Here is a 13626-nt window from a genome sequence, read left to right as displayed (position 1 = left end):
CTCTTTGGTTCTTTCGGTAAAGTCACGTAGATGAAAAATAAAAATAATAATCCTTGCAGTGACGAAACTTCAAACCTAGAACCAAAAACCTTTATTATGAATAATATTGATCGCGAAAGCCTACGTGTTAAAAAGGCTCACTGAGCTATGTAGTTCTTTTTCGGAAATCACCTGGCCACAAATGATAGCTCAATGAAGTGGAAATTGACAGTTTACAAATACTCGCACGATTCTCAACGTGGAGGGAAAAACCAGAGGGCCCCGAGAAAAATACAAGCGTCCACGGGGAGAGAAACACACAAACTCCACATATACAGCAGCAGGCTTTAGGGTGGGGATCGAACCCACGACCTCCTGTATACCAGGCGAGGTAGTTAACATCTTCTAGCCACCGTGATGATGATGAGAGAGAGAGACACGCAAACTCCAAATATACAGCAGCAGGCGTCAGGGTCGGGATCGAACCCACGACCTCCTGCACACCAGGCGAGGTAGTTAACATCTCCTAGCCAACGTGGTGTTTCAAGCTTGGCTGTAATCCGATTACTTAAGTCATCGATTATTCTACCGATTGTCGATTCGATTTCTCCACTGCCCCTGCCACCTTCCCCCCCCACCCCTCCCAACCCTCCCATGCCCCGGACCTGAGTGCGGTGGCGCTGTCCTCGGTGCGGAAGGCCCGGAAGAGCGTGGTTTTGTGGAAGAGCTGGAAGCTGCAGTCGCGAGCAGTGGGGCCCTGCACGGTGAAGCCCAGCAGAGGCTGGCTCTCCATCGCCACCACGTCCTGGCACGGGGAGACGGAGGAGACGGTGGACGAGGAGGTGGAAGATTAAGGAAGAGAGTAATGGTGGTAGAGGGAGGGAAGGAAGGAAGGGAGGGGAGGGAAGGAGGGAGGGAGGGAGGAAGGGAAGGAGGGAAGGAGGGAGGTAAAAGGGGGAAGGGAGGAGGAAAACAATAAGATGGAAGGGGGTCATGAAGGAATGTGAAAATAAATCTAGATTGAAAACCAATTTCTTTAGAACTGCGTTTTGTGTTTAGTTTGTTGTCCTCCCCCCGCACCTCCGATTAGCGCCGTCGCCTACGCACGGTGCTTTAAGATGTTCAACATACGCACATACACACGTACACACGCACAGACGCATGTATACAAGCACGCACGCACCTCGCTGGCGGCGTACGTGTACAGGACCTTGTCCTTCACCACGAACCAGAGGCGCCGCCACGGCTTGCGGTTGTCCTTGGAGCGCTGGAGGTAGCCGCTCATCGACGAGCCCTCGGTGCCCGCCACCTGCGGGCGCGACACGCGCACGGGCGGGCAGTTGCGACACGCGCACGGGCGGGCAGTTGCGACACGCGTGCACGCAAACGCACGGGCGGGGCACGCGCACGCACAAGCACGCCGCACGCGACGTGCACGTGTTCGCGCACAGGCAGGTGGTTATGACACGCATGCATGCACGCACATAACGCAGGTACGCACACGCGAGAACGCACACGCAGGCAGGCACACACGTGACACGTACGCGCACGCACAAATGCACGTGTGTGTGTGTGTGCGCATGTGTACTGGTTAGCGCGCTGCGCTATGAACCCGGCGACCCGGGTTCGAGTCCCGCTCACGGCCAACGCCGGTAATGATGATTTGAACCGGATCTGGGCATCCCCTAGGTAGACTCACCCTCAAATAAGTACCTGGTGCGATGTGTAGTAAACATCGCCACTGGGGAGACAAAGGCGGTCGGGCGTGGTGCTGGCCACCCACCCCCTCGTGTACCGTTCCGGCCTTCATAGGTACTCGCTAACAGCACCTGCCCCGATTTAAAGCTTTCGTGACTGCAGGGATTCATCTTCTTGGTTCTTTCGGTAAAGTCACGTAGAAGGGAAATAATAAAATAATAAAAATAAAACATAATAAAATAATTCTCACGACGTTTCGGCCACAACGCAAGCAGCCGTCTTCACCTGAGGACGGCTGCTTGCGTTGTGGCCGAAACGTCGTGAGAATTATTTTATTATGTTTTATTTTTATTATTTTATTATTTCCCTTCTATGTGACTTTACCGAAAGAACCAAGAAGAAGCACCTGCCCCGACAGTCTGTTACAGGGTACACGGGGGATCTCCGTTCTTCGTTTGTGCCTCCATCTGTTTGGCAGCGGTTGCCAGCACAGTAGCGCCCTCGCCGGCCGTGCCGGCCCTCAAGAGGCGCTCGCTAACAACGCTCGCTCCAGCGGCCTGTCAACGGCTACCCGGTGGGGCTGGCGCGAGGGGAAGCCCTCGCCTTGGCGTCCGTCTGGGCGTCTGCGCAGCACGGTGTCCGTCCGTCCGCCTGCGGGATGGGCTGTCTGCACGCGCGGGGCATCCGTCGCAGTCTGCCGTGCGCCAGAGGTCGCAAACGGATTTTGATTCCTTACCCGCACCCGTACCTGGCCACACCAGGGTCGCAACCGGGTACCCGTACCCGTACCCTACCCGATACCCGGCTACCCGTACCCGGTCGGGTATCGGGTAGGGTACGGGTATCCGATTGCAACCTCTGGGATGAAGCCATGTTGCAGGCGCGGGTCGGTTGATTCTAGGAACTTGAATTGTGAGAAGAGACAAGACGTTGGGAAATGAGTGACAAACGGTGACTCACGGCCTACCCGTACCCGTACCCGGCCGCACCAGGGTCGCAAACGGGTACCCGTACCCGGCCAGGTACGGGTAGCCAGGTATCGGGTAGGGTACGGGTATCGGTTACCCGGTTGCGACCTCTGCCGTGCGCCTTGCCGGCCTTCACAGGGGCTACGTTGGAGCGGGGTGGCGGGCCGAGGGGGTGGGGGGCGGGGGTCTGTTGGCACCTGCTGGAGTGCCGCGGGAACCCTCTTGAGTTTGCGTCCGGGCGAGGGGGTGATGCTGTGCAGCACCGACGACAGCGCCCCCCCCGGCGAGCGGCTCTGAGACGGGGGACTCCGCCCCAGCAGCACCGTCTCGTCTGTCCACGCCGCCAGGGAGACAGCGTCACTCGCGACAGCCGTGGGGGGAGCACGGGGGGTGGGGGGTAGAGCGAGAGAGTGCGTGGGGGGGAGTAGAGTGAGATGAGAGGGGAGAGGTAGGAGAGTGCGTGGACGGGAGTAGAATGAGATGAGAGGGGAGAGGTAGGAGAGCGCGTGGAGGGGATTAGAGCGAGATGAGAGGGGAGAGGTAGGAGAGTGCATGGAGGGAAGTAGAGTGAGATGAGAGGGGAGAGGTAGGAGAGTGCGTGGACGGGAGTAGAATGAGATGAGAGGGGAGAGGTAGGAGAGCGCGTGGAGGGGATTAGAGCGAGATGAGAGGGGAGAGGTAGGAGAGTGCATGGAGGGGAGTAGAGTGAGATGGGAGGGGAGAGGTAGGAGAGTGCGTGGAGGGGAGTAGAGTGAGATGAGAGGGGAGAGGTAAGGAGAGTGCGTGGACGGGAGTAGAATGAGATGAGAGGGGAGAGGTAGGAGAGCGCGTGGAGGGGAGTAGAGTGAGATGAGAGGGGAGAGGTAGGAGAGTGCGTGGAGGGGAGTAGAGTGAGATGAGAGAGGAGAGGTAGGAGAGCGCGTGGAGGGGAGTAGAGTGAGATGAGAGAGGAGAGGTAGGAGAGCGCGTGGAGGGGAGTAGAGTGAGATGAGAGGGGAGAGGTAGGAGAGTGCGTGGAGGGGAGTAGAGTGAGATGAGAGGGGAGAGGTAGGAGAGTGCGTGGAGGGGAGTAGAGTGAGATGAGAGGGGAGAGGTAGGAGAGTGTGTGGAGGGGAGTAGAGTGAGATGAGAGGGGAGAGGTAGGAGAATGCGTGGAGGGGAGTAGAGTGAGATGAGAGGTAGGAGAGTGCATGGAGGGTAGTAGAGTGAGATGAGAGGGGAGAGGCAGGAGAGTGCGTGGAGGGGAGTAGAATGAGATGAGAGGAGAGAGGTAGGAGAGTGCGTGGAGGGGAGTAGAATGAGATGAGAGGGGAGAGGCAGGAGAGTGCGTGGAGGGGAGTAGAATGAGATGAGAGGGGAGAGGTAGGAGAGTGCGTGGAGGGGAGTAGAGTGAGATGAGAGGGGAGAGGTAGGAGAGTGCGTGGAGGGGAGTAGAATGAGATGAGAGGGGAGAGGCAGGAGAGCGCGTGGAGAAGACTATAGTGAGATGAGAGGGGAGAGGTAGGAGAGTGCATGGAGGGGAGTAGAGTGAGATGAGAGGTAGGAGAGTGCATGGAGGGGAGTAGAGTGAGATGAGAGGTAGGAGAGTGCATGGAGGGTAGTAGAGTGAGATGAGAGGGAAGAGGCAGGAGAGTGCGTGGAGGGGAGTAGAGTGAGATGAGACGGGAGAGGTAGGAGAGCGTGTGGAGGGGATTAGAGCGAGATGAGAGAGGAGAGGTAGGAGAGGGCGTGGAGGGGAGTAGAGTGAGATGAGAGGGGAGAGGTAAGGAGAGTGCGTGGAGGGGAGTAGAGTGAGATGAGAGGGGCGAGATAGGAGAGCGCGTGGAGGGGAGTAGAGTGAGATGAGAGGGGCGAGATAGGAGAGTGCGTGGAGGGGAGTAGAGTGAGATGAGAGGGGAGAGGTAAGGAGAGTGCGTGGAGGGTAGTAGAGTGAGATGAGAGGGGCGAGATAGGAGAGCGCGTGGAGGGGAGTAGAGTGAGATGAGAGGGGCGAGATAGGAGAGTGCGTGGAGGGGAGTAGAGTGAGATGAGAGGGGAGAGGTAAGGAGAGTGCGTGGACGGGAGTAGAATGAGATGAGAGGGGAGAGGTAGGAGAGCGCGTGGAGGGGATTAGAGTGAGATGAGAGGTAGGAGAGTGTGTGGAGGGGAGTAGAGTGAGATGAGAGGGGAGAGGCAGGAGAGCGCGTGGAGGGGAGTAGAGTGAGATGAGAGGGGAGAGGTAGGAGAGTGCGTGGAGGGGAGTGAGATGAGAGGGGAGAGGTAAGGAGAGTGCGTGGACGGGAGTAGAATGAGATGAGAGGGGAGAGGTAGGAGAGCGCGTGGAGGGGATTAGAGCGAGATGAGAGGGGAGAGGTAGGAGAGTGCGTGGAGGGGAGTAGAGTGAGATGAGAGGGGAGAGGTAGGAGAGTGCGTGGAGGGGATTAGAGCGAGATGAGAGGGGAGAGGTAGGAGAGTGCGTGGAGGGGAGTAGAGTGAGATGAGAGGGGAGAGGTAGGAGAGTGCGTGGAGAGGAGTAGAGTGAGATGAGAGGGGAGAGGCAGGAGAGCGCGTGGAGAAGACTATAGTGAGATGAGAGAGGAGAGGTAGGAGAGTGCGTGGAAGGGAGTAGAGTGAGATGAGAGGGGAGAGGTAGGAGAATGCATGGAGGGGAGTAGAGTGAGATGAGAGGGAAGAGGCAGGAGAGTGCGTGGAGGGGAGTTGAGTGAGATGAGAGGGGAGAGGTAGGATAGTGCATGGAGGGGAGTAGAGTGAGATGAGAGGGGAGAGGTAGGAGAGCGCGTGGAGGGGAGTAGAGTGAGATGAAAGGGGAGAGGTAGGAGAGTGCATGGCGGGGAGTAGAGTGAGATGAGATGGGAGAGGTAGGAGAGTGTGTGGAGGGGAGTGAGATGAGAGGGGAGAGGTAGGAGAGTGCGTGGAGGGGAGTAGAGTGAGATGAGAGAGGATAGGTAGGAGAGTGCGTGGAGGAGAGTAGAGTGAGATGAGAGGTAGGAGAGTGCGTGGAGGGGAGTAGAGTGAGATGAGAGGGGAGAGGTAGGAGAGTGCGTGGAGGGGAGTAGAGTGAGACAAGAGGTAGGAGAGTGAGTGGAGGGGAGTAGAGTGAGATGAGAGATGAGAGGTAAGAGAGTGTGTGGAGGGGAGTAGAGTGAGATGAGAGGGGAGAGGTAGGAGAGTTAGTGGAGGGGAGTAGAGTGAGATGAAAGGGGAGAGGTAGGAGAGTGCGTGGAGGGGAGTAGAGTGAGACGAGAGGTAGGAGAGTGCGTGGAGGGGAGTAGAATGAGATGAGAGGGGAGAGGTAGGAGAGTGAGTGGAGGGGAGTAGAGTGAGATGAGAGGGGAGAGGCAGGAGAGGGCGTGGAGGGGAGTAGAATGAGATGAGAGGGGAGAGGTAGGAGAGTGCGTAAAGGGGAATAGAGATGAGAGGAAAGGGGTAGGAGAGGGCGTGGAGGGGAGTAGAGTGAGATGAGAGAGGAGAGGTAGGGGAGTGTATGGAGGGGAGTAGAGTGAGACGAGAGGGGAGAGGTGGGAGACTGCGTGGGGGGGAGTAGAATAAGATGAGAGGGGAGAGGTAGGGGAGTGTATGGAGGGGAGCAGAGTGAGATGAGAGGGGAGAGGCAGGAGAGTGCGTGGAGGGGAGTAGAGTAAGATGAGAGGGGAGAGGTGGGAGAGTGCGTGGAGCGGAGTAGAGTGAGATGAGTGGGGAGAGGTAGGAGAGCGCGTGGAGGGGACTGGAGTGAGATGAGCGGGGAGAGGTAGGAGAGTGTGAGGAGGGTAGTAGAGTGAGATAAGAGGGGAGAGGTAGGAGAGTGCAGGGAGGGGAGTAGAGTGAGATGAGAGGGGAGAGGTAGGAGAGTGCATGGAGGGGAATGGAGTGAGATGAAAGGGGAGAGGTAGGAGAGTGCGTGGAGGGGGGGAGAGTGAGATGAGAGGGGAGAGGTAGGAGAGTGCGTGGAGAGGAGTAGAATGAGATGAGAGGGGAGAGGTAGGGGCCTTCACCGACCGCGTTTGCCGAGCGATGCATAGCACTGGTCGCACACGCGCTCTGGACGATCCTTGCGGTACTTGAGCGGGTACCGGTGGTAGGAGCAGCCCTGGCAGATGATCTGAACCCCCCCCGTGAGAATACACCGACGGGGTGGGGGTGGTGCGGTGGGTCAGGGGTCGTGGTGGTGGGGGGGGCGGGAGGGGCGAAATAAATGCAAGCAGGCGACGAGGGTTACTTATCTCTGCGCCGTTTCCTGCGTAACCGCGGCGCTATCGGCGGGCGCACAGACATTGCCAGTCCCAGCCGCACGACGCTCCCTCGGTTGTTGGGACTTTTGTCGGTTTAAACGTCGCCGTTGGTTTATTTTTACGTCATGTCGGTTACCCAGTTCGCTCCTGCAAAGGAGGCCCTCTCCTTACCCCGGGTCTCTTGAGTTCTCAAGCTGGTCACGCAAGATCAACTCGAACTCAAACTCGCTCGCTTACACACTCGCTATCATCTCGCCCATTCATTTAGCCACTCACACGGTCGCTCATTCGCTCGCTCATTCGCCCAGCGTGGAGAGATGCGTGCTAGGAATTACGCTGAGAGGAACATGTGGATTAGAGAACACGCCCGTGTCAATAATGACCTCATCCTAACTAAGCAAACAGATGTGTGTTTTTTGTTATATCTTGCAGCAAGTACATACGGAACAACAAAGACCTACTACCCCTTTGCTTGACCAAAACATACAGATCTCCTACCGAAGCAATGAGGCAATTCACCAGCAGACTTGCCGATAAACACCCGCTACACTACGTCCACCGACGATCCCTCAAGTGACGTCATACCTCACCGTTACGTGGAGTGAGCGGGGCTGGGCGGAACGCGCGATCGACTATAAACATTTTTTTTTATTTGACCAGGTAAGGCCCACTGAGCTACGTAGTTCTTTTTCAGGAGCGAACTGGACATCACAAATGACAGCTCAACGAAGCTGCTTATCGTCACGTGGACATTTATAGCAGCCAAGTACTCTAAACGGGTGACGTCGATTCTAAACATGGAGGGGGAAAACCCAGAGGACCTGGAGAAAAAAATCCACGCAACCTCAGGGGGAGAGAGAGAGAGAGACGCAAACTCCAAATATACAGCAGCAGGCGTCGTCATGGTCGGGATCGAACCAATGACCTCTGGCAAACCAGTAGTCAACATCTCCTAGCCACTGTAATGAAGAATGAGAGAGACACGCAACTCCAAATATACAACAAGCGTCATCAGGGTCGGAATCGAACCCACGACCTCCTGCATGCCAGACGAGTTAGTTAATATCTCATAGCCACCGTGGCGCCGTGAGGGACGTCGCGAATCACCTTGCCGCAGGCTCGGCAGTGGTGCCTACGCCAGGTGAGCGTGAAGTCGCAGGTGCAGATCATGCACATGGTGACGCGCGAGTCGGGGATCCAGATGGGAGCCTTGTGTCCCAGCTGGGACTCGGAGCGCTGGAACGTGTCCATCTGCAGGGGGCGGCGGGGCCGCGGGAAGGACGGGGGGGGAGGGGTGGGAACGCGCAAGTTTAAAGTTCAAGTTTATTTGGGGTTTCTAATAATAATTTGAATTGTTGGAATTTGTAACGCGCCCAGTTTGCGGTCACTCTGGGAGACCGCGGTTCTTATTTTTGGATGTTAGGGGGAATGACGAACACCGAAGGCACAGAGGGGCTGAGTGAACATCGTCACGGACGATGCGAAACTGCCGATCTGTAGGGACCAGAAGAAGTGCAATTTAGAGAAATGGCTTATCCAGCCATTGTCGCATCTTCAAGGCCCTGGTTTCTCCCAGGATTTGGCTGGAATTTCGCTGGTGGGGGGGGGGGGGGGGTGCGGGGGGTGGTCCATCCATTTTGATGCATTGGGCTACAGAGGGTGACCTCCGTTTGACTGACGGAAGGAGATTTGTTGACGGGTCTTTTTTGAGGGTGTGTTTTTTTGCTGTGTCAGTACAGTACAACACCGTGGGATGGATGTCACACGGGAAAAGGTGTCAATATGTTGAATGTCTTGTATAAAAAAAAAGAGACGCCACGCAACAAAAGACGAAAAAACTGGCGATGGGACGGTGGTGGTACAGCAATAACACGGTGATGGTAACGTCCACGGAAGGGCGGTGGTGACATATTTTCATTAGTATTATTATAATAATACTCCTAATACGAAGTTCGCTCGTTTCTCAGTCCGCTTGTCCTGGCGAGGGTCGCGGCGGCAGCAGCGTGTGGAGTAGTGATGGTCCAGACCTCCCTTTCCCTGGCAAGACTCCAGCACTACTACACTATACACTACTTTACACTGCCCTGTACACTACAATACACTGCTATACACTGCACTATTATACACTACACTGCACTACTATACACTACACTGTACACTACACTACTATACACTACACTATACACTGCACTGCTATACACTACACTATTATACACTACACTATACACTACTATACACTACACTATACACTACACTAAACATTACTATACACTACAATATACACTATTATACACTACACTACTATACACTGCTATACACTACACTGCTGTACACTACTACACAGCTACACTACAGTATATACTACACTACAATACACTATTACACCACACTATACACTACTACACACAACTACACTACACTACACACAACTACACTACACTACTACACACAGACATTAGCTCTCCCTGGGGCAGTCTACCGGGGGGCATCTAATACTAAGTTATAGTCATCATTATTTCCCTTTTTTATCGAAGAAAGCCACACTGAGTAGTAGGGCCCTTTCTCAGGGGGGGGTCCTGGCATTGGGTTTTCATTTCAAGACGAGTTCTTTATTTTGATCATAATTATTATTATTATTAATCACGTGTGTGAAATGAAAACAGGGCGCACTGATTAAAAAAGCCCACGCCTTGCGAGAGGGGACAACGCTCAATCCCCGTACAAACGGAAATAGATGGCGATTCATCCACTCGCTGTAGCGCCTCCTGCTGGCGAGCTCAGGGTCAGGCACCGCCTCCTCGACACCCACTGGACGGGAATTTCGCAACAACGTCTGTGTATGCGGTGATCCACCAACCCCCCTCTCTGCTGCTGCTGCCTCCGCAGCGCTGGATCACTACAGGGAGCCACGTGCAGCGACGTAGCCACCACCACCGCCACCACCACCACCACCGCCACCACCACCACCACTACCACCGCCGCCACCACCACCGCCACCGCCACCGCCACCACCACCACCGCCACCACCACCATCACCACCACCACCACCGCCACCGCCACCGCCACCACCACCGCCACCACCACCACCACCACCACCACCACCACCGCCACCGCCACCACCACCACCACCGCCACCACCACCATCACCACTACCACCGCCGCCACCACCACCACCACCGCCACCACCACCACCGCCACCACCACCACCACCATCACCACCACCACCACCGCCACCGCCACCACCACCGCCACCACCACCATCACCACTACCACCGCCGCCACCACCACCACCACCGCCACCGCCACCACCACCACCGCCACCACCACCACCATCACCACCACCACCACCGCCACCGCCACCACCACCGCCACCACCACCACCACCACTACCACCACCGCCACCGCCACCACCATCACCACTACCACCGCCGCCACCGCCACCACCACCGCCACCACCACCACCACCACCACCGCCACCACCACCGCCACCGCCACCACCACCACCGCCACCACCACCGCCGCCACCACCACTGCCACCACCACTGCCACCACCGCCACCACCACCGCCACTGCCACCACCACCACCGCCACCACCACCGCCGCCACCACCACCACTGCCACCACCACCACCACCACTGCCACCACCACCACCACTGCCACCACCACCGCTGCCACCACCACCGCCGCCACCACCACTGCCACCACCACCACTGCCACCACCACCACCACTGCCACCACCACCGCTGCCACCACCACCGCTGCCACCACCACTGCCACCACCACTGCCACCACCACCACCACCACTGCCACCACCACTGCCACTACCACCGCCACCACCACTGCCACCACCACCACCAAAGGCAAAGACCCCCCCCCCCCGCCGTCCCGTGTAGCCTTAACAGACTGTTGGGGCAAGTGCTGTGAGCAAGTAGCACCTATGGAGGCCGGCACGGCACACGAGGGGGTGGGTTGCCAGCACCATGCTCAGTCGCCTTTGTCTCATTTGAGGCTGAGTCGACCTAGGGGAAGAGGCCCAGGACCGGTTCAGATCATCGTCAGTGGTGTTGGCCGTGAGCAGGAATCGAACTCGGGGTCGCCGGGTTCACTAGCCACCACCGCCACCACCGCCACCACCACCGCCACCACAGCCACCACCGCCACCACCGCCACCACCGCCACCACCGCCACCCAGCTAAGAAGACTCACCTGGCCGCTGCCGCCGTCACCGCCACCGTCACCACCGTCACCACCACCACTGCCGCCACCACCGCCACCACCGCCACCACCGCCACCACCGTCACCACCACCGCCACCACCGCCACCACCGCCACTACCGCCACCCGGCTAAGAAGACTCACCTGGCCGCTGCCGCCGTCACCGCCACCGTCACCACCGTCACCACCGGCGCCTCCGCAGGTGTGGGTGAAGGAGATGCGCTTGCGTGTGTAGTCGTCGATGGCGCGGGAGATCGCCAGCAGCCACTCGTCCCGCTCGCTCGCCGAGCTTGACGGAGGAGGGGGGGGGGGTGGGGGGGGGGGTCACAGGGCGATCGTCAGCCCACGTCCGTCACGAGCGCCGGGAGATCCGGCACAGGGCACCGGCGATTCGTTCGTCGGAGGCACCGGGTGAGCGCAGGCGTCGGTGAATCGGTACAAACGTCAGTGCCGGATGGGCCGCGTCTCTCGTTCATCTTGCTGCCTACATCACTCTCATCTCACTCCATCTCTCTCTCTCTTTAGCCTCCATCTCTTCTGTAATCTCACTCGTAGTTTATAAATCAAACTCGCCTTTTGCACGTCCAAGGACCGGGTGTATTGCAGTAAATCTGAAACTTGCAATGGAAAAGCAGACCGCGACGTGACATTCATTACATCAATTCGTGTGCAATTTGTAAGGGCGCGGTGACACAGACCCATTTCATTTTAAGGTTATAATCCCTCGTTCATCGTGACGTCCTTTTTACTTCGATGTCTCAACAGCGTCACGGAGATCGCGTGACGTGAGGGTTCTGCCTTTGTAGTCAGGGCTGTGAGTTGACGCTGAGGAGGGGGGAGGAGGCGCCTCGGCCTCATGTGGAGTGACGTTACCCACTAATTATTATGAATGGGGGGGGGGGGGGTGTCCATTTGGGGGACGTCACCTGCTCATGATTATTAATGCGGGGGGCTGGTCGATGTGGAGTGACGTCACGAGCGTTAAGGACATTCCTGGGCGATTATGGGTGGGGGTGGGGGCTTAGGGAATTCCGTCTGCGGTGAGAAGTTTGCGGCTTTGTGGTGCGTGGAGGAAAACCACCACCATCACCACCACCACACGCTCTGAGGCTCCGCGCAGATGGATGTAAGAATCCGTCGCTGTAATGCCATCTACTGGATGAAGCATTACAGCTTTTGTAGGATAATTGGTTTTTTACCCTTCTATCTGGCAACAAAACTGACACCTTTTTACAAGGAGTCATGTTTGCATAGACCGCAATACCTGCAGTCATAATACAAACAAAAGACATAACTCTGATAATGTGCACTGTCCAACCCATGTGAGACTAGGTTCTAAGGAAAGCTGTCTCGGGTGTGGACCAATCAACTTCAAGGACAGTGCACATTATCAGAGTTATGTCTTTTGTTTGCATTATGACTGCAGGTATTGCGGTCTATGCAAACATGACTCCTTGTAAAAAGGTGTCAGTTTTGTTGCCAGAGAGAAGGGTAAAAAACCAATTATCATATTTTTACTGGCAAATAAGGTTCCCATAGTGTAGAAGCTTATGTAGGAATCCACAAAAACCCGGAACACACAACACACGACAAAAAGCCACGCATAAGAGTGCGCGGTAACGCTCAAGGCTCTGCATGGATGGATTCGAGAATCCGTGGCCATCTTAGCGCCTCGTGGCCACCTCGCCGCCTCTCGTCCCAGAACTCGCCCCAGGCCTCGACCTCGACTCACCTTCTGAAACAGTAAAAGTCGGCCGCAAAGTCCGTCCACGTCTTCGCTTTACCACTCGCACTCCTCCGGACGCGACATTTAAAACTAAACTATTTGTGTTTTTATTTTATTTTGGCAGCTAAGCCCCCTACCGAGCTATGCCGCTCTTTTTCAGAAGCGACCTGGGCCACACAACGAAGCGGCGTATCATCGTCGTCGTGAGAGAGACACGCAAACTCCACATACACAGCAACAGGCGTCGTCAGAGTCGGGATCAACCCCACGACCTCCTGTATACCAGACGAGGTAGTTAACATCTCCTAGCCACCGTGATGATGATGAGGGTGAGAGAGACACGCAAACTCCTAATATCCAGGCGTTGTCAGGGTCGTGATCGACCCCACGACCTCCTGTATACCAGGCGAGGTAGTTAACATCTCCTAGCCACCGTGATGATGATGAGGGTGAGAGAGACACGCAAACTCCTAATATCCAGGCGTTGTCAGGGTCGTGATCGACCCCACGACCTCCTGTATACCAGGCGAGGTAGTCACCACGGCGCGCGTGCAGAACCACAACGGACATAAATCTCAATTTGGTAAACGCGCTGCCACCGTCGCCTTCGCAACCGAACCATTCCGGTGTTCGCCGCGGACTCTCGTCGCCGCCCCCCCCACCCCCCCCGTGTTTCGAGGTCACAAAAGAAGCTTTGTGTCTCCTTAGCCGTTCAGCTGCCGCACCTGGGTTCAATAAGGGACCGCGGCGGCTCCCTCGCGCCTCGGCATTCCTCATCCCTCTCGCTTTCGCTCTCTCTCTCCCCTCGGACG

At 56.6% G+C, this 13626-nt stretch overlaps 1 protein-coding gene across 1 annotated transcript in view; it reads right to left on the bottom strand.

The window, feature by feature from the left end:
- Positions 1-13626, bottom strand: part of FGD6 (FYVE, RhoGEF and PH domain containing 6) — a 66293-nt gene that overhangs the window by 6368 nt on the left and 46299 nt on the right. Inside the window, exons 18-23 of the mRNA XM_078874074.1 lie at positions 11233-11377; positions 7982-8125; positions 6642-6744; positions 2843-2976; positions 1163-1288; positions 645-784 (exon numbers count right to left, since the gene is read on the bottom strand). Of these exons, the coding sequence (XP_078730200.1) occupies positions 645-784; positions 1163-1288; positions 2843-2976; positions 6642-6744; positions 7982-8125; positions 11233-11377 (792 nt within the window). The remainder of the gene's footprint in view (positions 1-644; positions 785-1162; positions 1289-2842; positions 2977-6641; positions 6745-7981; positions 8126-11232; positions 11378-13626) is intronic.

This window comes from Lampetra fluviatilis, chromosome 38 (genome assembly GCF_964198595.1).
Source record: "Lampetra fluviatilis chromosome 38, kcLamFluv1.1, whole genome shotgun sequence".
Lineage (NCBI taxonomy): Eukaryota > Metazoa > Chordata > Hyperoartia > Petromyzontiformes > Petromyzontidae > Lampetra > Lampetra fluviatilis.
This window is presented reverse-complemented; position numbering and strand designations above follow the sequence as displayed.